The sequence below is a fragment of the Bemisia tabaci genome, chromosome 8 (genome assembly GCF_918797505.1).
Source record: "Bemisia tabaci chromosome 8, PGI_BMITA_v3".
NCBI classification, from domain to species: Eukaryota; Metazoa; Arthropoda; class Insecta; order Hemiptera; family Aleyrodidae; genus Bemisia; species Bemisia tabaci.
The window spans coordinates 12559319-12585341 of NC_092800.1; the positions used below are offsets into that span (position 1 = coordinate 12559319).

Here is a 26023-nt window from a genome sequence, read left to right on the forward strand (position 1 = left end):
TTCACCTAAAGATTCTAAGAATTTGAAGGAAAAATATTCATAATTTTCCTAAAAAAATAAACATTTTATCGAAGGAAATTTGTCAACGCTCAAATGTTCATACGGCGTTCCTCCTTAGCACGGCAGTAAACCTGTGTCCGCTTAAAATGTAGTGCTTTCTTCAAAATTATTTCACATTCGGACGTAAGATTTTAAGCACTAAAAAGCTACATAAAGAGCAATGTAAAAGTGGGCGTGATTCCTTTTGGCAAAATGGAAAACTGGGATTTTACATTTAATTAAGAGGAACTAAGCGCCAACTGTATGGTAGCTCAAAAGAAAGTATCAAAAATTTCGACGCGATATTCTCGTTCGTTCTATTTTCTTTTAATATAACCAAAAAAATAAATAAATAAAAAAAAAAAAAATAAATACGAGGGGTGTTCAATAAGTAAGTATCCCCCCTCTCTAAAATCCATAAGAATGGACCAATTTTAAAAAACTTGGGCTCAAAATCTTCCTTTGGATATTTTGAGTTCAACAAAACAAACCGCAACAAAATCGGACTATGTGCGGCCGAACGCGAGCCGTTTGAACGCGCCGAGGTGCTCGACGCTCCCGCCGAATCTGCGAGGATTTGAAGTCCGCTACAGGAGAAGAGCTTCTCTGCCAAAGCCTCAGTCGTTCATCACTGACGAAAAATCAAAGAAATTTTTGTAGAATAAGGGGCTTACCTCACTTCTCCACATAACCAGCTCGATCCAAGCAAGTCTGATACTGAGACTAAGACTAAGAGAACAGCTTTTGGATGCCTCGTGCGTGGAAGTCTTTCAGCTGACCGCGGATGAAAGAGTGGACGGCTTGTTTGACCTCTTCCACAGATTCAAAATTAACTCCTCCGAGTTCAGATTTCAGATACGATAATAAATGGCAAACCAGACCACCATTTATTCCCGTTCCTGAAATCTGAACTTGGAGGAGTTAATTTTGAATCTGTGGAAGAGGTCAAACAAGCCGTCCACTCTTTCATCCGCGGTCAGCTGAAAGACTTCCACGCACGAGGCATCCAAAAGCTGTTCTCTTAGTCTTAGTCTCAGTATCAGACTTGCTTGGATCGAGCTGGTTATGTGGAGAAGTGAGGTAAGCCCCTTATTCTACAAAAATTTCTTTGATTTTTCGTCAGTGATGAACGACTGAGGCTTTGGCAGAGAAGCTCTTCTCCTGTAGCGGACTTCAAATCCTCGCAGATTCGGCGGGAGCGTCGAGCACCTCGGCGCGTTCAAACGGCTCGCGTTCGGCCGCACATAGTCCGATTTTGTTGCGGTTTGTTTTGTTGAACTCAAAATATCCTAAGGAAGATTTTGAGCCCAAGTTTTTTTTAAAATTGGTCCATTCTTATGGATTTTAGAGAGGGGGGATACTTACTTATTGAACGCCCCTCGTATCATCCACGTTTCTGAATCGTTACAATGAGGATACAAGTTTCTTTCTCTTTAATAAAATATATGATAAAAACTGAAGTATAAAGTCAAGAATGATGACCCGCAGTCCTACAGAATTCCTGCAGTCGTGTAGGCGCTAATATGCGTTTTACGCCAACTGACCGACTACACTGCGTTTAGCGTGATGCGAGAGGTATTCACGCAGTCTTGTAGGCGCTTATATGGGCTATACGCCGCCGCGCCAACCGCGTTGTTTGGCGCAATGCGTGAAGTATTTCTGAAGTCTCTTAGGCGCTAGTATACGTTTAACGCCGGTCGCACTGTATTTGGCGCGATTATTTGAACTCGCGTTCGAATAATCGCGGCATCAAATATAAAAGGCCCATGTTGTGTTTCGATGCCGTATGAGCATTCCAACGTTGCCTCGTTCCTCCCGATTCAATATTTTTCCCGAGAATAGTAAGGTAAGCTCTTTCTACCCACGACCATTATTCAATCTCTTTACTTCATTCATCGTCGAAAGGTAAACATTGATGACTTGTCAACAAACTAACCTAAACTAGCGTTAACATAAAAATGCGTTTATTCTCTGTCTCTTGTTTTGTCAAACTTCTACCTTAAATTAACTTCATTTTAAATTCTCGCATTCCTGCAGCAGATGTTACGGTTTCTTTTCGCGCAATCCTTCGGCCTTTTTCGCGGAATCCTCATATATTTTCTGAGACCATTCGCGCAATCCTGGGCTATCGAAATTCTCTGTGACCTAAAATTCTACACCAAAACAAGTTAAACGCCAGGATAGGATTCTAGGTGTCAAAAATGTATCTCGTGATCCTTAAAAGCTGCCTTGATTGTTCTTGCAGTTATTTTTACGGCGTGGGATTGAAAAATTATCGCTCCACAGAGGTCAAGCCGGTCTTTAAGGACAGTTAGAACCATTTTTGACATAATGATTATTCCAATATTTTATGTATAAATACAATGACATTTGTAAGTGCACCCATTTATAACTATTTTATAAATGGTATGAACTACATTTATTTTCATGAAGACGCAGATTAAAGATGTCGAAAGCCTTTTGCAGGCATTGAACGTTTATTTCAATTTTTTATTTTCTTATTTTTTAAATTTTTTCAAAAATGTTTTTCAGTCTCACGACGTAAATATTATTCACCGAATTTTTTGTAGGTATAAAAATAGTATCTTGCATAACTTCATTAAGAGTTTCCATAACTTTTCATTAAATGGAATTCTATTCAACAAGGTTATAAATAAATAGGGCAAAGAACAGATCTATGTGAATTGTTTTCATGCTATTTCATTTTCCCTCCATTTACTTTATTCTCGAATAGAATCAAAGAATGTGAGCAATAATTGACCTCCTTTTTTGAGCTTTCACCACGATACGCGTGGAGGACGCTCTTTCCAGATATTTTTTCGAATCTGGGCGTATCGTTGTAATTACATGCTATAATGCTATCATCCCTGCTTTGTTTTATGGGTATATCCACCATTTTATGCTGCAAAAAGCGATTCTACTTCTATCTCAGGTTTTGTTTGTTAATATTTCTTACATTTTTCTTTTTTATATAGCACTTTATGCAATCATGACACGCTTTTCTTTGACACAATTTATTCTTTTTTCGACAAACTGTTCAACTTAATAACGTTTTTATTTTAAATTCCGGTTCTCGTTCAAAAATTTTAGTCGTCGCCTGTTGTAAATGACTCATTCGCCATGTAACATGAACTCTCTACATCACTCCATGATATTATTGAAGGAATGAAAATTGTAACTCGTTGATAGGTAAAATGGATCGCATTTAGCAGATAGGAGCCAGCGCAATTACAGTGTTGTTAAAATGTTGCTCCTGCATACTTATCGAAAAAAATTCCAAAAATAGCAAAAAGTACGTCATTCCACCAAAAAAATGCTAATTTTAAAGGATAATGATCGTGTTAATTTCAATACTGTACTTATATTTCGTAGTTTTAAAAGAAAACAAGAAGTTGCACGATTTTGATAACACTGTAGTTACGCTGGTTCTTTCTTGCTAAATGCGATCCAAATAGGTTTAAAGAAACATTACAAATTGGTTTCACTGAAGTAGATGAAATATGTCATGACATTGATTTTACAGGGGGAAGGGGGGGGGGGAGAAACCTAAAAAACCAATTCAAAGAGAGGGAATGACAAACATGAAATTTTACTGTAAAGAAAAGAAGAAGAATTTGAAGGATGGAATACAGCGTTGTCAAATTTCAGGAATCTGCACCGGCAACGCTGACTGGAAGTGGCTGTCGTGACGTCACCTTTCATGTTGTTTTAACTATGCTCAAATATTTTGCTTCTTTTAAAATACACGCGATCGAAGGCGAGATGTTATCGGTTGTTTCATGGGTGAGGGAGGAGGAGGGGGTGTCGTTGTCGAACGGGACCTTTGTTCTGCGTCGGCACTCCACCTTTTGAGCTCCTACAAGGGGATTTCGAGGGCTGAAATGGGGAGCTCCTTTTTTTCAGCCCCGACTGCGGGATAATCAAATGACGCGACTGGGAAAAGAAAGCGTGTCGACTCGCCTGGGACTGGAGTTGTCACATCTCGAAGGATACCGTGTTCAAAATGTCGGAGTCTGTTTCGGACCACGTGGATTGGCAATACACCCACCTGTGCCCCACTCCCTAGTAGCACACCAAAAACAAGATTGTCTTATAAAACTTGCACTTCAATCTTTAGTAAAACAATTTTTTTAGTAAACATTAAGAAATGTTTTTAGGGAATGTCAACAAAATCATTTTGGCGTTCATAATTCTGGAAAACTTAAATGTTGGAATGAAAAAATAAAAATTAATAAATAGTTAAATAAAACTTAAATGGAAATCTTAAATGTTAAGAACTGTTTTTTTATATTTTTTTTTAGTGTTTTATTTTTAGAAATTGCACTATTTAGAAACTCACTCGTATACCAGACACAATTTATAAGTATTTAAGACGGAATGATGTGCAAATATCTCAAAATAAGTTGAAGAAGTAAATCCCACAAAAACGTCAAATGGTGAATGCCAATAGATGCCTCATTCAGATCTGAATGAAATAATGCGAGTGATTGCCGGAAAAAACTATCCTCTATTTCCTTCATTCAGTTTTTGTGATTGCATTAAATACTTGAATCCTCCTATCTTTGAACAATGACGGCATACTGACAATGACGCCTCACACGAGCGAAACAAATTGAAGGCGCGTCTGCTCTCTTAATACCAACGCCTGAATACAACTATTCGTGCTCTTAGGATGTCCGTGTTGCGTGCACCAAATTGAAGGCGCTCTGGTTTATCTAATCGCAACGCATATTATTGGTAGCTGTTCGTGCACAAGAGATATTTGTGTTTCATATATAAGCACTATGACCGTAAAAAACAGACTTTAGAATAGCCGTCGACAATTTCCGAAACGTTGTCAAATAGTGCGATTTCAGCGTGATTTGCAGTTATTAGTGTTATGTGTGTACAAACTAAATATTATAGGTATATGAGCAATCGAATTGGAGACATTTAGGCGTTGAGCTACTTATCAAATCAAGAGGAACTATGAATCACGAGGAACTATGAATCACGCAAACCCTATCTGAATAGTTCCTTACGATTTACTTCATTGGCACATAGTTCTATGTAGCATTCCAATTAATTATGATTCATATATAAGTGCATTATCTATCTTTTGCCAATATCATTTTGCCCAAGCATCAAAATTCAAAATTATCTCCCTCCGAACACCCATCTTTCAAGCTGTAAAGATTCAAAAGTAACTACAACAATTTAAAAAATCTTTGAGCAAGTAAAATTTTAAAATAAAAGGTAGATTCCTGGTCTGCGACGTAAGCCGCCTAGTTGCTGATCGTCGTGATTAAATTACAAACTAACTAATTTCTTTTGTTTACGATATCTTTCCGTTAAGGGCAGTGGACCGCAAATCTCAAAGTTATGAGTTTGTTTTTTGCTAGGATAAGATAACTAAATTATCCCAGTTTCTATCGTATCGGTTGAAAATCGGTACGAGTCCTCTATATTTCTATTTTCTTTCAATTCCTTCTAAATTTATTTTTTGATTTTTCTAAAATGTTTATTTTCTATGTTTTCTCTTCAAAGTGTGTAACCCTCGCTACCTCATCGAGATGCTTCTCGTGAATGAAAGCAACAAGGCTAGAGTAAAATTGGAATTACTTGCTTACTAAGTGTCGAAAAAAATTAACACAATTTCGCATCGGTGGATCGAGTGGCACTCGGTGTGAGTCTCGGCTCTCCACTTCTGACTTTCCGAGGATACCTCAACCACGTTAGTCAATCGAAGCAAAATATAAATAAAAATTGAGACAGACATTAACAAGCATCCCATCTCGCGTTATAAGTAAAAAATCCTCGTTTCCTTCAGCCCCTCACCCACTTGAATCCCGTTGCTGTAACAAGCGTTATTAGTTTAATCTCGACCGGGCCCTTATCACCTGCGGAGCAGCTCGGCTGAATAAAAAGTCGTCCGCATTTTTGAGAGTTGCGTCTCCGTCCCGACCAAAGTTTTCTCCGTCATTCATTCATGTTTTGTGTCGCCCACCTATCAGTTAGACACTTCGTGACTCGAGGAGTGGTTTTGCATTCATAGGAAAGTTCCTCTCCGGGGATAGGTTGAGAGCTCCTTCGAACACTTTGAAAGTAACTTCGCGACGGTAACGTTTTATTTAACGTCAGCTCAAGCGGCTGCGATTCCTCGAGGGTCGCGGGAAACTTTCGAATTCGAGGGAAATTCAGTCATACCGGGCGGGTTCCCTACTTATCTAGCTCGCGACAATAATTGGACTAAATTTTAGAATGAGGAACCAGAATTGCTGGTGCATCTGTGTAGTCACGTATCTGCAGAGGATTAGAGTACCTGTATAGGGAGAGTAGCGACAGATCGGTTCATGGAGGGCTTAGGGCCCAAAAGTGCAGCCACTCTTCTGAGCAACTTCTAACGCACAAAATTTCACTGCCAGCCTACAGATTTCAATTCTAACCAAGATGGCTAAGAATGTACATAAATGAGCGTTCTTTCGCAAAAATAAGTAAATTTATGCAAAAAGTAAACCAAATACATGCTTTCTAAACGACGGTTCGTAACAATTGTATTTGTAAATCGCTCTGGACATTCGAAATTCATAGGTTGGCTGCCCTTTTGGGCCCTAACTTTATTCGCGGAGGATTCGGTGAAGGCCTGATGGACTTTCGGAGTTTCAGATCTATTGCTACTCTCCCTATACAGGTACTCTACAGAGGATAACTTACGGCACATCCGATGTCCCCGAAATGAAACAGAAAAATTGGTTCCTTTTTGCATGATGAATACCAATGGACCACTAGACAAGGTACGAATTTCAGCATTCTGATACATGTTTCGTAACTAAAATTTCACGTAAAACACTATGCGCACACCAAAAATTACCGAAATGAACTCCTTACGAAGATATTAAATGATTTTTGGTGCGTGAATTCAAACCACCAGCTCATGAGAACTCAATGCTCTATATGTTATTCACATCAAGCGCTAAACGTTATCATGACAGTCTCTGCGATATAAAAATCTGGCGACCTCGATCTTGACGCTTTGGCTCAGCTATAGCACGTTGTTCATAGTTTGAACAACACATGGTGGGAAATGAACATTGCTCGATTGAGAAGCTTGCTGAAACCATTGTAGTGCGTGATTTGACTCACGTAGAGCTTTGAGTTTCTTGTGAGCGGGCAGGTCAAATTCCTCGTAACCAATGTGAAATAAAAACGTTAATATCTTCCTTAGGAGTTGGTTTCAGTAATTTTCGTTGTGTGAATCGTGTTTTACCTGAAATTCTGGTTAAGAAACGTGTATCAGATTGCTTAAATTCGTACCTTGTCTGGTGGTCCATTGTGGGGCTCGGAGGACAATGTGCATGAGTGCAGTTTTTGCTATTTTGAAAAATACGTGTTTGAAGTTTTGAAATTACATGTATCCTTATGGCGGGAAAAAAGTTCAAACTGACTATTTGATGCTGGAAAATTGGAAATTGGGAGCGAAGTTTTCACAAAATATGCATTAGGACTGTTTGACTTGAAATCATAAATAACTCAATATTTTTTTTTAAAAAACTGCACTTATGCGCCTTGTCCTCCAAGACCCTTAATTTAGACACTGGCAAATTACCGCCTTAAAAACAGATGTATGTAAAAATGTTAAACAGAGGAAAATTCTCCTGGAGCTAGACCAAAGAGCGACTCCCTGAAGTATTGTATAGGCATTTTGATATTTAACACCCTGTGTAGCGTTGTTATCTGAAAGGCAGCAATATTATTCTTTTGAACTACAAAGGCTCTACAAAACTTGATATGCTTTATCGAGAGCATCAGTTGATTAGAAATTATTGAACAGGAGTGTCACGTCAATCCAAAAGAGTTGGCAATGTGATAACCTAACCTATGAATTATTTCAACTTCTGTATTCATTTTGCCTTTAAAAACGAGAATGAAAAATCTTGAGCATGATAAAAATAAGTGGAACATATTCTCTAATGGTGCTGTCGAAATGTTTGCTCATGGTTTTTGAAGTTGGATGTGTTGGAACAAAAACCAATAACGTTACTAGAAAACCAACCATTGATGAACTGGTAAGTTTGAATGCAAGGTGAATTTTTTTCTGATTTCTTAAATGGTGCGATGTGTTTGTGCTTGCGTCGCACATACAGCTCTGCATAAGCAAAAAGTGTCTTTTAGCAGTATCACCGAGTAAGTAATTTTGTTTCTCCGTGCAATACTGCTGTGCTGAGGAGAAACGTCGAGCGCCGTATGAACATTTGAATGCTGCCAAAGTGTCCTCGATAAAATATTTACTGTTTGAAGAATTCTATGAATATTTTCTTTTGTTTTCTTTAATAGTTTGGATTGAATTTTGAATGAAAAACTCCGAAAAACTGTAAGAAAATTATTCGGAGGACATCCGACGATTCGTATTTTATCTAAGGAAAGTTGGCAACGTCTGAAAGCTCATACGGTGATCTTTCATGGCACGAAGACATACTTCTCTTCTAAATACTGCTAAATTGCCCTATCCTACCTATTTCTGAGAGCGAAAATTTATTTTAGAGGCCCCTCATACTCCTACTTTTTCCGTGAAATGTAGACTTTACTTTCCGGAATCAACGCTCACATCGATTCACCTAATAACTCATGACCATCCTTTTCCCAGTAAAAAGATGGCAGTGAGGGTTTTGCAAACTTTTGACGGTTATGATCAATTTCACTTGCCTGGTAATCTACCTACATCCAAGATAGTTTTTCTCGCGAGCAGCTCATAATTAGCCGTAAAACTATGTAAATGTGTCGTAAAAACGCATTTAAGTAAAATTCTCGTTACGATATGCAAATGAAACTACACTTTAAGCCATTTTGTATTTACATTTACTTACAGCGTCCGCCATTTTTGGGTTTGACAAGCTCCATGAAGCTCAAGATGGAGAAGCCAATCAAAACCCATATCCACTTGTCGATACTCTTCTCTGTCAGAGTACTCTACTTATCAAGGTTGCCACCGAATCTAGAAAATGAAATTCCCTGACATTTAACGATTTCCCTGACAAATTTTGATTGAATTCCCTGACAATTGAAGGTACTGCCAGATGGTCAAAAAGACATAATTGGAAATCATTTCCGGGCAAAATTTGTTGTCCGAAAGGTCAAACCCATTTTAGACAGCGAATAAAGGTGCTTGTCAGTTTTTCCCTGACGATTCCAGGTTTTTCCTGACTTTTCGGAATTCCTTGCCTGTGGCAACCCTGACTTATCGTTTTAGTTTTGGTTTGGATGATTTCAGCCCCTACGTCACCAACTCCTCCGCTCGATAATGAAACACGACGGCTGTCGACTGTACTACCCTTGGAGCAACTACTCAAACCCCTCATTCGAGCTGAACAACGCCACTTGCCACCACGGCTGCAAGATCGTGGGCGATCTCTACGAGGAACACCACCAAAACCGCCCGCGGTTGGTCCGCTACGGGAGCTGCAAGGCCGGTCTCAAGCTCATCTATCTCCAGTGCAAGTGCCTCCTGACGCACCACTACGTTCGCGCCTTTCGCTGGCGGACGCTGCAATACACCGCGCGCAACTACCTCCAAGACATCGTGGACTTCAGTATCAGCGATACGTGGCGGACTACACCGAGCACGCCGGAGCCCACGGTGGGCGAGGCTGACGAGAAGGCGTTCTTCGATTCGTTCACCAACGGGCCCAGGGAGTGGATGAAGGAGAGGGCACGGCGGGCGTCCACGACGGAGGGGGAGTCCACGACGACGGGTGAGAACGTGGACTACTCCGTAACGTCCACGATGCCGGACGAAACCGTGAGCCCGACGGATCAACTCGTGATGACGCGGATGACGCCCACGATTCGGCAAGAGAAACAGGAACCGAATAAACCGGAGCCAAAGACAATATATTTTTAAGACTCCGAACTTTTGTGCGGATCCCTTTGGTAATTTTGAGTAATTTGCTTCGCAATATACAGAAAATTGATTGAAATTTGCATACACCCATCCGTTTTCATGTAAAAAATTGAATTGCACAGTCAGCAATATCTGATGTGGTTTGAACTCTTTCTGCTTGCCTAACGCGATTCATAGCCATACTGCCGTGCTAAGGAAGAACACCGTATGTGCATTCGAGAGTTGCCAAATTTCCCCGGATAAAACATGTATTTTTGACGAAATCTATGTATATTTTTCCTCAAAATGTTTAGGTGTCTATTAAATTGCGTACAAAATAGTCTTAAAAATTGGAAGAAATTTTCTTAATAAATTCGTATCTCACCAGAAGAAATTTGACAACGCCTGGAGGTTCATACGGCGTTCTTCCTTCGCATGGCAGCATAGCTATGAACCGCGTTAGGCAAGCAGAAAGGGTCCAAACCACATCAGATATTGCTGACTGTGCAATTTAATTTTTTACATGAAAACGGATGCGTGGATTTTTGTGCAAATTTCAATCAATTTTCTGCATAGTGCGATGCAAATTCCTAAGAATTACCAAAGGGATCCGCACAAAAGTTCACTTGTAGAAAATCAAAGTGCACAGTTTCAATTTTCTGCATAGTGCGAAGCAAATTCCTTAGAATTACCAAAGGGATCCGCACAAAAGTTCTCTTGTAGAAAATCAAAGTGCACAGTTTTAATTTTCTGTATAGTCCGAAGCAAATTCCTTAAAATTACCAAAAGGATCCACGCAAAAGTTCTCTTGTAAAAAATCAAAGTACACAGTTGATTTTGGCAATGGTTGATGTGGCTAGGCTCCTTTCTGCATGACGCGGTCCTATTCTTCTCCTCATGACAGTTGATGAGCAACTTACTGAGCTAAACACTAAATAAAATCCACCTTTTAATGACTCAGGAACGTCTAGATGTCTAGATGATAGGCAATTTTTTACGAATTAGGTATTCGGGTTGCTAAACCAATTGCTCAACTCTTTATTCATCACTCGTCCATTGGGAAAGATCGTGCATGGACTCCCAAAAGTCACTTTTACACGAAGGAAAAATGCTAGTGCAAAGTTTCTTAAAATACTATCTCTAGGTGCGTCCACGATCTCATGTATGATGATGGATCTTACAGTCACAGCAACACAACGGTAACACTGAGTGAAACGGTGAATATTACGGATTAAGCCGTGATGACGTTAATGACTCCAAGGATTCAGCGGTAAATAAAAGCAGAATAAACTGTGGAAGAGGGGTGGCTGAAATCGTGACTGACGTTAAGTGGTTAGTTGGTTGGTAAATACGTTTATTCGAAGGTGCTTTAACAAAACTAAGTCATTAATACTTGAAAAAAGAGCCTGCATAAGCGAAGGATAGACACTGGGTGCCTTCAAGACTCTTGGGTTCCATTAAAATGGAAGATGGCGAGACGAACTTTTGACGGCTATCGCGTCTGCTATCGCGTTGTCGACATTTCTTTTATCTTAGTGTCTTTTGTTGGGAAACTTCATCCTGACCTGACACATTGTATACCCTCCTAAGAAACTACGAACTTTTTGGCGAGTTCACATATTTGTTTAAGAATCTTTCAATTTAGACTAGCCATATATTTACCACTACGAATATTTTAATGGGTCAGTTGCGCTGGTCACAGAATCGTGTTTTGATGCTTGATTATTGTAGATCAGTTAAAAGTAATAAGACCTGTCCAAACAGCAACTTTCTACGTTCAATATTAACCGAGATATCGCGCTTTGAAAAATTCGGTTTATGACGTCATCCACCACGGTAGTGACACCCTCGGTTTCTTCCACCTTGCTTTCATCAGTCAGAAAGACACAGATTTTTGCACTGGTTACTCAACGTGAAACTTTGATGAAAACACGATATTGTGACCAGTGCAACTGACCCATAACAGTAATTTACTCATCTATGAATATAGTCGAGAAATGGTCATATTTTCCAATAGAAATACATGTTGTATACTTCTTACCTTGAAGATTTTTGCTTCTTGATAATTGAGCACCACCATCTCTCCTCCATTTAATTGTCGGTGGTGGTTTTCCACTAGCTCGACATGTGAGATTTACACTAGCACCTTCCCTCACGATTACGTCAGAGCTGCTTAAGGCGTCGTCAATATTTGGAGGCACTGAAAAAATATAAAAAGGTCTCATAAATGAAAAATGTCTTGCAAAGTCCCAATAACTGACGACGTCGTTTTAAAGCGCATGTTGAATTCTCATTAAAAATGATATTAAGTTCAGAGATATGATCTCATTTTTGTAAGAGAAAAAAATTAATCTTGACTTTTCTCAAAGCAGGATGAAAAAGTCGGAGGACCATAAGTCGGAAAGTATCCTCTCATTGAGAAAAAAGAAAATTGAGACGAAAGAAAACTAGCCGTAGCCGTGCCTGAATCATTTTGCAAAAATTGCCGAAGTTAGGACAGATTGCCAGACTTTATTTTTGTGTGAATGTGATACCCAGAATATCTCCCTGGAAATCTTGCCGCGTTTGCGATTTAAAAAAAAATGTCCACTTTCTCTCCATCAGCTAAGTTTGGTGTTTTCCGGACGATAGAATGTAACAGTATTCCAACTTGAAAAATTTCCACTCGTAAATTATAATTTGACCGGAAAACATACAGGATGGCCAAATCTCTACAATCTTGTGATCTTATAGGATTGCATGCTCGCGGTGTGAACTGTTCGGAAATGGTGTACATTGGGTTAGGTCAGGACCGACACCAAGAAAATACGATCTTTCAACGACGCACCGTAGTATATGCGCAATGCATGAAGTATTCTGCTGACTTGTAAGGCGCGCACTATGCTGTACGCGCAATGTATGAAGTATCTTGCGGTCTTGTAAGGCGCTACTATGCGCCAGCCGCGATGTGTTGAATGCCATTACTCAACCTTGCGGCGTCAGCGGTTTTCAACTTGTGATTTTGAAATTTGTGTACAGTTTGTTGGAATTATTATCATTTCAAATGTGATACATTACAAAAAACTCAGCTAATTTCTTTCTCTTCATTTAAAAATGTATTTAATTAATTTTAAATAAAAGTATGCATGTGAAACGACTTCCACGTGGAGGCTCCCTCGTTACTCAGCAATGAAATGGCGTGATCATTTGAACGATACTTTGCAATCCGGAACTACAATTTCTGGCTCATCTGTATAAACTTTTAAGTACATAATAAAACTAACGGTATATACGTTATTCCTAAACGACGCCAGAAATTGTGGTTCATAATAGCAAAATGAAGTTAACTTGATCAATGAACCCTTTCGAAGCATAGGGTATGGATTCGACAAAGCGGAGGGTATGGATTCTATCGACATGAATCGATCGAAAAGTAAAAACGTGAATCGATCGAAAAACTCAGGTATCGATCGAATCTACGCCGGTGTTTTAATGATTCGTCACTTGAATTGGTGTCGATCCGTTCACGGTTTCATGATAGTTATAGTGAATGAATATAGACGCTGGATACAGTAGAAAATAAAGATTGTCGTAGCAATGTAGTAGAATTTATTTTTCTTAGGTAAAAGTTCCCTTAAAATGTATCACCGTTAAGGGCATTTTTCTCTAAATCAGTTGTCATTCTTTATTCAGCTAATTATAGAGAACGTATGACACAACTTTTAGCTTTCCTCAATAAAAGTCGGATATGCAGGCGTAAACGGTGTAATTTCCTCTGTGACTGAGAAATCACATCAAACGTTCTCCAAGATCATTTAAAATACGTGGCATTTTTTTAATTCATTATTGATTAACCTGAAACCTTAATATCTGACTTAAAATTACAAGAAGTTCATGGAGAATTTAGTGTCCATACTGGGTCCCCTAACCCAGGCTTGATCATGAAAAGTTTCAAACTAGCCTCCCCCTCATTTTATTCAGAGCTGCTATTTTATTTCACCAAAGATTCCGGGGCTCTGAATATTAATTCCGATTTAGTTCCTGGAAAAAGGTTTAAAATATACTCGAATTTAGTTCCAAAAATCCACAAATTTGACCAAAAAAATTTCAAATTTGATGAAATGATCGGTTGAATTGACAAAAAAATCCCAAAATTCTGCACTGAAAGAAAAATCTCGGTGTATTTACTGAGAAAAGGGTACAATTACCAAGAATTCAGGGTTCTCTTAGATCCCAGTTTTTTCTTGGTAAAATTACCATTTCTGGAATTGGTAATTTTCGGACAAATCTTGGTAAAATTATTGAACTTTCTCGGTAATTTTACTGGACCTTGGTAAAAACGCCAATATTTTTTATCGACTGTGGTAGAATTACCGAATAAAATGGCAAAGTTGCCGCGAATTGATTACCAATAAAAATGGTATTCTTACCTGAAAAATCAGTAAAAATACAGGTTTTTAGGTAATCTTACCAGTCTGTCTTGATAAAATGATCAATAATTGGTAAAAGAATTGAGATGGTAAAGGTACCAACGGACCTTCGTAAAAACGCCGAGAATTTTCTTTCAGTGTGAGCAAATTCCAAACATAGATAGAAATTTCGGGATATTCCGGGAATTTCGAAGATTCCGCGTAAAATTCCGAGAAATTACAAAACTTCCGGAATTCAGAATCGGTTCCGGGAAATAGCCGCACTGATTCCATGAGCACCGAAATGCCCTCCCATTTCGCCCCTCCAAAATCACGGACGCATCCCGCACGACTCCAGGTAGTCGCATCATTAGTCCCGAAGCCTCGCGCCGACCTCCCGACCGTCTGCTCATGATCCCCGTCATCAGAACTTGGGCCCGATTTGCATCCGGAAATTTATTTACGTCACTCGGCGAGAAACTCCGCGACGAGATGCGCGCCCCGAAAAAACCCCGGATCCCGACAGAGGGGTTTTTAATTCCGCCTCCGCGGGGGCGGAGGGACGGGGGGGGGAACATGTGTTCCTGAGAAGTGAATAGCAGATGAGACGCGACGGCGATAACGTCGAATCCGAGCGGGGAGACGTCGCGTCGACGTCTCCGAGTCGAAGAAAAATGACGTCAACTTTAAACAAGTTTCGGGGGCACGAGACGTTGACTGTGATTAAAATCTTAAATCGAATAACAACTGGCCGTGTTTATGCTGGAAGGAACTAAGTGCATAGGGTTTGCGTGAGATGTAGTTCCTTTTTGCATAAATACGTTCGACTAGCAGAACGCATGGATCCTCTCCCGCGCTCTCGCCGATGATAAACGATCCCTCCCGAAACTTTAGATTAGTTGAAAGGGTTTTTAGTTGAACACGAGTCGTGGGCACTCTTGCCGATGTGGGTCGGATCCCCCGATGTCACCTTTGAAGTAATGCAAATTAAGTCTGATTTCCTATGCGAACTGACAGTGTGGCAAAAGAGAGAGATAGAGACGTTCTCCTCTCTCTTTTCTGAATCAGGCATGTCCTTGTAGATTGTATTTGATACATCAAACAGGTGAGATTGTATCGATATCGATTGGTTCAACATGTAAACACAGCCTCAAAAGACAATTGAGTAATCTGAGGGAACGGGATTCTTGTGATGGTTTTTTTTATTCTTGTGGGTATAAAATGACAAAAAAAGAAAATTTGTAAAAATTTTCTCATTTTCAGCTTTTTGCGACTCGTGAGCACTTTTGCCGATTTCTGGGTCGGATCCCATGACGTCACCTTTAAAGTAATGCAAATTAAGTTTGATTTCCTATGCGAACTGACAGTGTAGCGTTTAGAGAGGAGAGAGAGATAGAGCCATTCTCTTCTATCTTCTGAATCAGGCGTGTCCTTATAGATCGTATCCGATACATCAAACTGCGGGCCGAATATTGAAATCGATAGAAAAAGCTATAGACGAAGAATACAAAAGAGATGCGGAGGGATCCTATTGGTGGAAGCGGGTGGTTGCAATGGACAAATGAGGTAGGTAATCGACTAAGTAACGGTAACCCACGAGGGACCCGATAGTTGCTCCATCATTTTCTCCCTTAGTGTACAGGAACTACCCATTTCAACCGGCAGGATAGCTTCACACTCCCTATGTCTTCTTTGTCTATCAATTTCAATGTGTGTGTGAGTTTGATGGTCTCAAACAATGGTTGCCTGGGACTGGTTGGAGGGACGGAGGGGAAACGGGACTAAAGCGCAAGGATTAGCCCTCGTGGGCGTTTGAAGTGGTAAAAAAATTATAATCATGCGAGTTCTTTCGAAATCTGGCAGCAGCTCATGAGCCCTGCAGAATTGAACGGCACGCGGTGAGCAAATTAAAGCTCTGGATGCTTTACGCGCGAAAAGTTGGAGACGAGGATTCATAAGATAACTCACATTTGAGACGTTAATGGAATCTCATGAATTTGCCGATTATAAACAGACATAATTCGACAGCTGTTAAGACCAACCGCATCTCTAATTGAACGTATTTCTGCCAAACGAAACTATGTGCATTAAGATGAGAGCCCTGAGACCCATAAGAATGTGTGCATAACAGGGCTCACGTCATAATACACATAGTTCCGTTTGGCAGAAATACGTTCAATATGTGTTCGTAAAGCTGCGTTCCCGCATTTTCACCCAAAACCTCCCCTCTCCATCTTTTCGATTACAGATACGGAGGAACACTCACCATAGTAGCATATGGATCGCATTCAAAAGTGATTCGATGTATCGTTTGGCTCAAAACAATAGGACATAACTTTGAACAAATTTTTTTTAAATTCAAGTTAGAGCAGCTGAAAAAGCGGAAATTCCTAACAATTTCACTTTTCATTGCCATTTGGTACTCATCAGAATAAAGAATCTATCACAAAAAAATCCGTTCCCCCAGATTACTCGATTGACTTTTGAGGCTACTTTCACATTTTGAACCAATGGATATCTATACAAGCTCACCTGTTTGATGTATTGAATACAATCCACTCATTTTTGTCGCCATTCGATTTTTTATCGATACATATTTCAGGTATCAAGGATACGTTACACGAAAAAATGGATATATACTCAATTGGACGTAGTTCTGCCAAACGGAACTATGTGCATCATGACATGAGCCCTATTATGCATATATTCTTATGGGTTTTAGGGTTCATGTCTTAATGCACACAGTTCCGTTTGGCAGAAATACGTCCAATTAAGGAAAAGTGTTAAAGGCTTTAAATTATTTTTTAAAGCTTTGTCCTGGTAGCAACGACCGTTACGAACTTTCGTAAAAAAAAAGCACATCAATTCTAAAAAGACAATCATTATTAAACTGTTAAAACGTTTGTTCTAGGACACCCTCTTTGGGATTTTTTTAATGTAAAATTGGACTACATTTTGCAATTAGGAACTACAAGTTCTGGCTCAGTTTATAAACAACGTATACATCATTAATTTTCCCCATGCAAATAAAAGTTTTTACGGATTCGAACTACAAATTGTAATTCCTAATTGCAAAATGTGGTCCAATTAATGCGATACAAAATTCAAGGGGGAAAAAGTATTTGTATTATAAAACTCTTATGAGATCAACTACGGTTCTTAACACTTAAGATATTAGAAAAAATGTTAAGAAAGTAGACGACTGAAGCAAAATCCTCAACCGTTATGACTGTCTTCAGTGCAAAGGAGATCAGTCATATAAATCAGCGAAGACAAGGATGGGTTTCACCATGTCTCCGCGAAAAAATGCATTATTAAATTTTTCCGGCGTCGTTCATTTATTTCGTGGTTTTTCTACGAACAATTACGACAAAACTCACAGAGCAAAAGCTGTGAAAAAGCTCCCGAACTCGTTGGCGGGACTTTTCGTTGCTCCTCGAATGAAGAGGCGTAGCTTTATTTTTACATGAGCCTCGAAAAGCCTGGAATTAAACGGAGAAGAGGGCTCACGTGAAAATTAAGGTACGCCCAAACGTCGGAAAAGCGACGTTTTGGGTGAGGTTGATGATGGGAAACGTAGTAGAATTTCCTCTTTGAACTCGAACCGCACTTTTTTTCGCACACTTGAGCATGAAAAGGACTTCCGGACACCACCCTCGGCTCCACGCTTTATCGTGGCGTTGATACTCGCTATCAAATCTGCTTTGTTTCCTAAGGCTCTTCTCTCTTTTTGCTACAGTTTGACATTTTTGCTTCGGCAATTCGAGTTCCTCTCAAACTGCTCCTTCATCATATATTGAGTCAGAAACTGATTTAGTTTCTCCAAAAAAACGATTTGAACGATACCTTGGATTTAGGAATAAATCAATATCACTGAAAAAGAAGATTGGTAGAATTTACCATTCCTTTACGCTGTATTTCACACAGTGTGAATTCAAAGTCGATTCTGCCAGAGGAATGGTTACCTGTACCAGTATAGTATAATAATGCGTACCTTTCCTCTGGCAGAATTGACTCTGAATTGACGCTGTGTGGAACAGCGTGAAGGAATGGTAAATTCTACCAATCTCTTCTTTTCAGTGATAAGGTTAGGCTTTTTAGGAAATTTTATTTTTAGTTCTACACGCATTTACACCGAAAAAAATATTTGTATTCTTGGGTTATTTTTGGTTCATATAGGAAGTAAAACAATAACCAACCTAAATTTTGTGTTGATTTTGGTACAGTTTGTGGTGAATTTAGCGCAAAAAACAATGAAGAGACTGAGAAACCCCAAAGTCAACCGAAGACTTGGGTTATTTTGTGTTTTACTTCCTGTATTAACCAAACTTTCGTGTTGAGTTTCTTCTCTGTGTAGAAGCTAATGACTCAATGCAGTTTCAACTGGTGTATTTAAGAAATCAAAGAGGCCACAGTGTTCCATTTTTTGGAATCATTTCTCAGAAAGATTACTCTCATCTAAAGTTTGTTTCATCTTCTTTCAAAAATGAAGAAATTTTGTTACAGAAATTTGCGCCATAGAATCGCAACGGTTGGGCTGCTAATTCCTACATTCGTTTAGAGAGAATTTTTCTAAAAGTTTTTTTAAATCGAATCCCAAAGCTTCCACTCCATGTGTCTGATTTTTGGGTATAATTCTCAGAAAAATAACTCTCATCTCGAGTTTGTTTGCACTTCTCTAAAAAAAGAAGAAATTTTTTACAAGTAGTTTTCAGCATAGAATCCCAACGGTTGAGCTGCGATCTTCTCCATGCGTTTAAAGAGAATTTTTCTCAAAGTTTTTTAAATCGACCCCCGAATTGTCTTCCACTCCATGAAAAAGCAATTGATAAAACCGCGGTTAATCAAAGTTGTGGATAATCGAAGCGCGGTAAATCAATGTCCTACTTTTTAAAGTTTTCATTACAAATCGACGATGAAACTCCCAAACCACGTATCTCGTTTAAGTTGTTTTAAAATCTCCATCCCCATTTTATGTTTTTAAGGGAAAACAAATCAACATCCTTACTTGAAATTTTCATGAAACATTTTTTAAACAGAGAAGAAAAACCACGGAAATTTTCAAGAGTAGACTGAGAGTAGTTTTCCATTTAAAAAATACAGTATGACAGAAAGTCGGCAGCATCGCAAACCAAGATACGTGGTTTGAAACACTGAGAAAAAATGGCATGCTGTTTCAGCAACTAGGATGTCAAAAATGTGTCTGGTGGTCCTAAGATGCTACCTTGATTGCCCGCGCAGTTGAATTTGTATTCATAGAATGTAAAGTTAACTGCGAGGGCAGTAAAGGCAGCATCTTGGGCTCACCAGACACATTTTTGACATCCTAGATGCTAAAACAGCATATTATTTTTTTCAGTGAATTTTTACCGTCGAGATGCATTCATAGATATTTAGCATTAATTTCTGACGAAATCGGTGACGTAGATGCTGGTACATTCCTCAGTTCGAGAAACGACAACAGTGTGAAGATAGGGATGTCAAACAAGTCGAAAGGAATTTGAATAAATCCAGTGTCGGGGTTTTTAAAAGGCTTATAAAAATAGTACCTTTTAATTTCGTGTCATATTGAAACTCGAGCGAGGGGGGGGGGGGGGGACGAGCCCGGGGTTAAAAGTTGAGGTGAAAGTTCTCTTTTTTTACCCCGGGATGGAGCCGGGAAAGAATTGTCATTAGGAGCAGAAGCTGGCGCAACTTTCAAGTTGAACCATTCAAAGCACGTGCAGCGCCACCCCCGAGTCGGGCTAAACCTTTTCTTTCGGGGAGCCCTTGAGCCTCCCTTGCTAAACCTTTTTGTGCCGCTTAGTTTATTTACTTCTCTCTTCATTTTCACTCACTCGTCGCTCGGATTCGGGAGATAATGCCGGCGCGACGCGACGCGGAGCCGAAGTTTAATGAATCTACATGTGGGTTGTAAAAATAAGCCCCCGGATGACATGCCGCCCTCGTGTTAAGTGACTCCGAGAGCACGGCGGATATGTCGATTAAACGACTTGAGGGGATTTTGCAAGGCGAAAACAAAATGTTTGAACTTGATGTGCGGGGACCAAGTGTCATTTGTAGACACGGGCTTGGAATGTCCTTTTATGGTTCACATTAAAGGCCCCGTTTTCGATGACCTTTAAATTCACTCATTTGTGTGAAATTAGTACATTTTTCCAGGAGATTGAAAAAGGAACCTAGCTGCTTAAAGATGGATATCGACGGTGAAACTACCAGACCACGTATCTCGTTTGCGGTGTTTAAAACTCTCCACTCACATTTTATTTTTTTGAAGGAGATCAAATCAATATCATTCCTTACAGTTTTCACAGATTTTTCTCCGCACAAAGAGGAAAAATCACGGAAGTGTTCACGAACTGACGTTGAGTAGTTTTCTATTTAAAAAATAAAGTATGACAGGAAGTCTGCGACGTCACTAACCGAGATACGTGGTTTGGTAGTTTCACCGTCGATACATTGCTAGGATTGTAGCTTTAACGTATGTTTGGTGCACATTTAATACTTAATTTGATCCTCGTTGTAATGCAAAAACTTTTGAATACCTTGTGATGATTTATACGTTCCGGTTCTGGTCACATGAACGAAACATCATCACAAGGTATTTACATTCTTAATCCGGTAAAATGATCAATCTCCTCAATCAAAAACATTTAATTACTTTTAAATTAATTAAATTATTACTATTTTAAAAAATTAAGATGCCTCTATGATTTCATGAGCAATATAGACGGTCCCCAGCAACATTGTGGATTTCAATTTACAGAGTGCAAATTTTATTGTGCAGTGAGCATTGAAAAAACAAAATAATACTCTCCCCGTAAACAGGTTAAATCATCAAAAAGAAAAACGAGACATGAAAACAGGGTTATAGGACATTTTGTCTACGATTTTTTATCCGAACACTTGTTTTTTCCAGTAGTTTAAGTCCACGCGTTTTTTTCGGCAGGGAAGTTTTGGTCCACTTACCAATTATTGAGACCCAAAGTTAATTGGTCAACATGTAAATACAAACATCATTTGCTCACGACGTTTTTGGATGAAATGTATAATGTCTTGGAAGAATGAAGGTTTGCTCGTTTTTTGTTTGTTTGGTTGGCCAAACGGGAACAAATATATAATTGAGAATTTTGGCGTCAATTCCATGAGGGAATATTCACTAAAACTCTCTACACCTCTTTAGTGCAACCGGACTTAATTATCTTTCAAGAAAATCCCATCTTCTTATACCTGAATCGGCTCTTAGATTTTTCCTGTGTACGATAACTTGGCGACGGCGCTTCGAACTACTATTTCGCCATGAAGGTGTTGCACAGTATCATACAAGATTGAAGGCACTCCAACGTATCATGATTGATGGCATCTTTCAAAAGCACGAAGTTCCCTCGCAAATTAAATCGAGTGACGACGAAAAAAAAGGGAGCTGTAGTCGAAAAACTCGCTAAGTCCAAGTATCTGATCCAGCGGGACGATTATTGAAACGATATCGACTGAGTCTCTCAGTCGATGGCGCGACACGACAAAGCGGCGACATACAGTCGATGTCATTTCAATGATCGCCCCGCAGTAACGTTTAGCATGATTGTTGAACTTAATTAAAGGAAAAAATGACTTGATTCAAGCAGAAATATGCTCAAATTTACCGCCCGGAAGATTTCCTTATAAATCAATAAAGAAAATAATGCCTGTTTAGAGAAAAAAGGATGCTTAAATAAAAAGAAAAGTCACTTAGACCAAGCAGAAACCCACTTCCATTCAGCTATTTTATTCTTGATTCAAAATAAAATCTTCTTGATGGCATACTCAATAATGTTTCTGCCTAGATCGAGTCACATTGTTCTCTAATGAAATTCAAAAATTATGCTGGCTAAATTTTATTAAAAACGGATGCTAGGACTAAGTGAGTTTTTTAGATTACCACTCTTTTTTTGTAACGTAGTATCTTGATTTATTTTGCAAGGAAAGCTCTGTACCCTTAAAGGAAGCTTGTCATTCTTGATACGTTGGAGCGCCTATGATACTGTGCAACATCTATGTCGCGAAATAGTTGCTTGAAACGCCGTAGCACTCTGCGACGCGGCGTGCGACCAGCGTGACACGCGCATAGGCGCCTACAAACCTAACAGGGATACTTCACGCATTACGCAACGCGTGAAGTATCCCGATAGGTTTGAAGGCGCCGGTGCGCATATCGCTCTGTATAAGGCTCAAATATTTAAACTCGCGGAGTCAGCGTTGTTCAACTCACGATTTTGAAATATTTGCACGCTCTGCACGGATTAGTCTCATTTAAATTGATGAAAAAAAAAATATGTATTAAAGGTAAATATGACGTGTGTTTTGAAAATATTAGAGTGGTTCCCTATGGTGGATTATTCCACTGTGTCAATTATGTCACTATGACGATTATTTCACTATGTCGATTATTTCACTATGTCGATTATTTCACTAAGTCGATTAGTTCACTACGTCGATTATTTCACTAAGTCGATTATTTCACTAAGTCGATTATTTCACTGTGTCGATTATTTCACTGTGTCGATTATTTCACTGTGTCGATTATTTCACTGTGTCGATTATTTCACTATGTCGATTATTTCACTATGTCGATTATTTCGCTGTGTCGATTATTTCACTATGTCGATTATTTCACTGTGTCGATTACTTCACTGTGTCGATTATTTCACTATGTCGATTATTTCACTGTGTCGATTATTTCACTGTGTCGATGATTTCACTGTGTTGATTATTTCACCGTGTCGATGATTTCACTGTGTTGATTATTTCACCGTGTCGATTATTTCACTGTGTCGATTATTTCACCGTGTCGATTATTTCACTATGTCGATTATTTCACCATGTCGATTATTTCACCATGTCGATTATTTCACCAGGTCGATTATTTCACTATGTCGATTATTTCACTATGTCGATTCTTTCACTGTGTCGATTACTTCACTGTGTCGATTATTTCACTGTGTCGATTATTTCACTTTGTCGATTATTTCACTATGTCGATTATTTCACTATGTCGATTATTTCACTATGTCGATTATTTCACTGTGTCGATTATTTCACTATGTCGATTATTTCACTGTGTCGATTATTTCACTTTGTCGATTATTTCACTATGTCGATTATTTCACTATGTCGATTATTTCACTATGTCGATTATTTCACTGTGTCGATTATTTCACTATGTCGATTATTTCACTATGTCGATTATTTCACTATGTCGATTATTTCACTGTGTCGATTATTTCACTATGTCGATTATTTCACTATGTCGATTATTTCACTATGTCGATTATTTCACTATGTCGATTATTTCACTATGTCGATTATTTCACTATGTCGATTATTTCACTATGACGATTATTTCACTATGACGATTATTATACTATGTCGATTATGTAAATATTAGGGTGGTTCCGTGTCTAATTTAATGATTTCCAAAGCTTTTTAATTTTTCTTTTATATTTTGTGCTTTCACTTTGGTGCAGCGTAGTGTATTTGCAACCAAACGCTCAAAATTGGACGTGTTTGGCTGTAAAAGCTAGATGTAAAAGTGGGTTAAAACCAAAGATTGTGTCCTCCTTGGTTTTTTCTCTCTCTTTTTCATTTCACAGTTCCTTTCAACACAAGTACGGCTCATTGAGATTAGTATCGCTGCCATCGCTTGGAAAATGTTTTACAAATATTTGCCACGTTTTAAAAATATAATGTTTATAAAATGAAGTGGTTAGTTTGTTAGTTATTATAATTTTAAGACATTCAGCGTCTCAGGCTATTAATACTATCATTTAAAAAGGTATATATATACATATATACACACATACACACACGATATGTTTTAAATCGACAATATTCACCAATGAAAATTTGAAAAATCAACCGAAAGAGGAAAGTAACATTTCATTTAAAATATGAGTTACCATAACAACACCTTCTCTCTCAATTTTCTAATTCGATATTGTCATTATAATTTTACATACGGACTGAAATATAATCTTTGGACCAAGTCACTATTTCTTATTTTACGCGTGGAAGTAAATCACTGGACTAAATACGTGCCCGGACAAAAAATCGTTGATGGAATGTCCTGAAACCAAAAACAGGACAAAAACGAATGAACGCACCCGAGCTGCTGAAAGCAACTTGCTACTTCCAATTCAATTGGATTCTAATAAAAATGAGAAGACTAAACTTAGCACGCATATTTTTGAATTTCAACAAAAAAAAATTCACAACATATGAGTGCATTCACAACATATGAGTGCTGGGCTGGGGCTAGTCTTTTCATTTTCATTTTTTTAATCTTAATAATTACACGCAAAATGTGTTTTTCCTTACATCGATCAGATTACCTTTTCACATTACTGACAGTGGAATGGTATAAAATTAGTGCAAAAGACTGATTACTCATGAAATTACACATGATTCAAAAATAGGCTGAAATCAAATGAGCGCTTGGTCACAAGCAACTATTGCTGCTCCTAAGTCGATGAATATGCCTAATCGAGTTTTGAAGGTAAACTAAAATGAGGACGCGTCACTGTAAACATTGTCTTTAATAAGTCAATACTACAGTAACCAAATTAATGGAATCCATGGAACAAAGCAAAGATGATGCAAGCAACAATAACTGCTCCCAAGTAGATCACATTGTCTAGTCGCGCATTTGAAGGCGGACTGGTGAAACGAGTGCAGGACACTGTGGAAAGAATAATTCATGTATTTCGGCCATCAATTTGAACCGAATAAACTCTCGTCGAAACTGCTACGAGCAACTAGTGCTGGTTCTGAACCGATAGTATTGCCCAGTCACGTTATTGGAGGTAGATTGATAAAATGAGTGCAAAACACTGTGAGCACATTACATAATGGGCCAATAGACACTGTAAAGGAATTGCGCATCACAATTCATGTCCCCGTATCAAAATTTTACGGAGTGTATTTTACACACTTTAAAATTTATAAATTAAACTCATAAGTAAGAAACTAGCCTTTTCTGTGGTCGTTAGATCAAACTCCCTATTAGTCGGAAAATTAAAGTTTGCTTAAATTAAGACGGTCGTTACAAAATTTACATTGCGATCAAAAAGTCTTTTTGGTGATATGAAAATTATTCGAATGACTCAACTTACCTACGACATTCAAGTAGCCGAATTGTGTTTTAGCTGCTACGGTATTTATTTGACACATGTAGCGGCCTTTGTCTTCCTCTTGAACATTTTCTATGTGAAGGGACCACGTGGTGTGTTTGTCGTGGCTCATGGAAATTCTCGGGTTCCGAGTGATCACATGATTTTGGACGGTCAAAATGGCCGACTGCTCGAAGTGCATCCACGCCACCTGCAACAGACGGTTAGGATAAAATCACTGAGATGCAAATTAATAATATTATTTTCAAAAAGGCGAAGTAAATGCAACTTAGTAGTTGCAAACTTTTGCGTTTTGGCGGTTTTGCGTCGACCATGTTCAATATTGCGTTGCGGTAGCATCCTACTGCGAAAGGGTTGAATGGAACTACTGCTCTAACGAAATGTTCACCTGTGCCGCAGTATCGTTTTTGAAACGGGAAGCAAAAAAGAAATGCAAATTTTAAAGTCTGGACTGTATTTCAGACTTTGCTATTGCACTCATCGTGATTTTTGGGCCATTTTCTCTAGGATACGATTCTTCTTTTTGTTCTAGCTGAAGTTTGCAAAAAGCCCATTGATCCAACCTTACTCGTAAA

At 38.8% G+C, this 26023-nt stretch overlaps 2 protein-coding genes across 6 annotated transcripts in view; one reads left to right on the forward strand and one right to left on the reverse strand.

The window, feature by feature from the left end:
* DIP-zeta (Dpr-interacting protein zeta) overlaps window positions 1–25634 on the reverse strand; it is an 82520-nt gene extending 56886 nt beyond the window's left edge. For both annotated transcript variants that reach the window (XM_072303055.1, XM_072303054.1), the window contains exons 1-2: window positions 25431–25634; window positions 11937–12095 (exon numbers count right to left, since the gene is read on the reverse strand). In XM_072303055.1, the coding sequence (XP_072159156.1) occupies window positions 11937–12095; window positions 25431–25629 (358 nt within the window). In that variant the 5' untranslated portion in view covers window positions 25630–25634. The remainder of the gene's footprint in view (window positions 1–11936; window positions 12096–25430) is intronic.
* On the forward strand, window positions 5947–10739 carry LOC109035078 (uncharacterized). Of its 4 annotated transcripts, none has more exons than XM_019048560.2 (3): window positions 5947–6137; window positions 7662–8084; window positions 9287–10739. In XM_019048560.2, the coding sequence occupies exons 2-3, from the start codon at window positions 7959–7961 to the stop codon at window positions 9914–9916; spliced, it is 756 nt and encodes a 251-aa protein (XP_018904105.2). In that variant the 5' UTR covers window positions 5947–6137; window positions 7662–7958; the 3' UTR covers window positions 9917–10739. The 4 variants fall into 4 exon arrangements, with proteins under 4 accessions (XP_018904105.2, XP_072159159.1, XP_072159158.1 ...); XM_072303058.1 differs by having other exon boundaries at window positions 7744–8084; XM_072303057.1 differs by having other exon boundaries at window positions 5947–6123.
* Window positions 25635–26023: the final 389 nt, after the last annotated feature.

Excerpts from the sequence above, each read along its gene's own strand:
- LOC109035078 (XM_019048560.2), top strand. The coding sequence starts at position 7,959 with ATGATAAAAATAAGTGGAACATATTCTCTAATGGTGCTGTCGAAATGT. Across the intron at positions 8,085-9,286 it reads AACCAACCATTGATGAACTG|CCCCTACGTCACCAACTCCT; the intron begins GTAAGTTTGAAT and ends GGATGATTTCAG.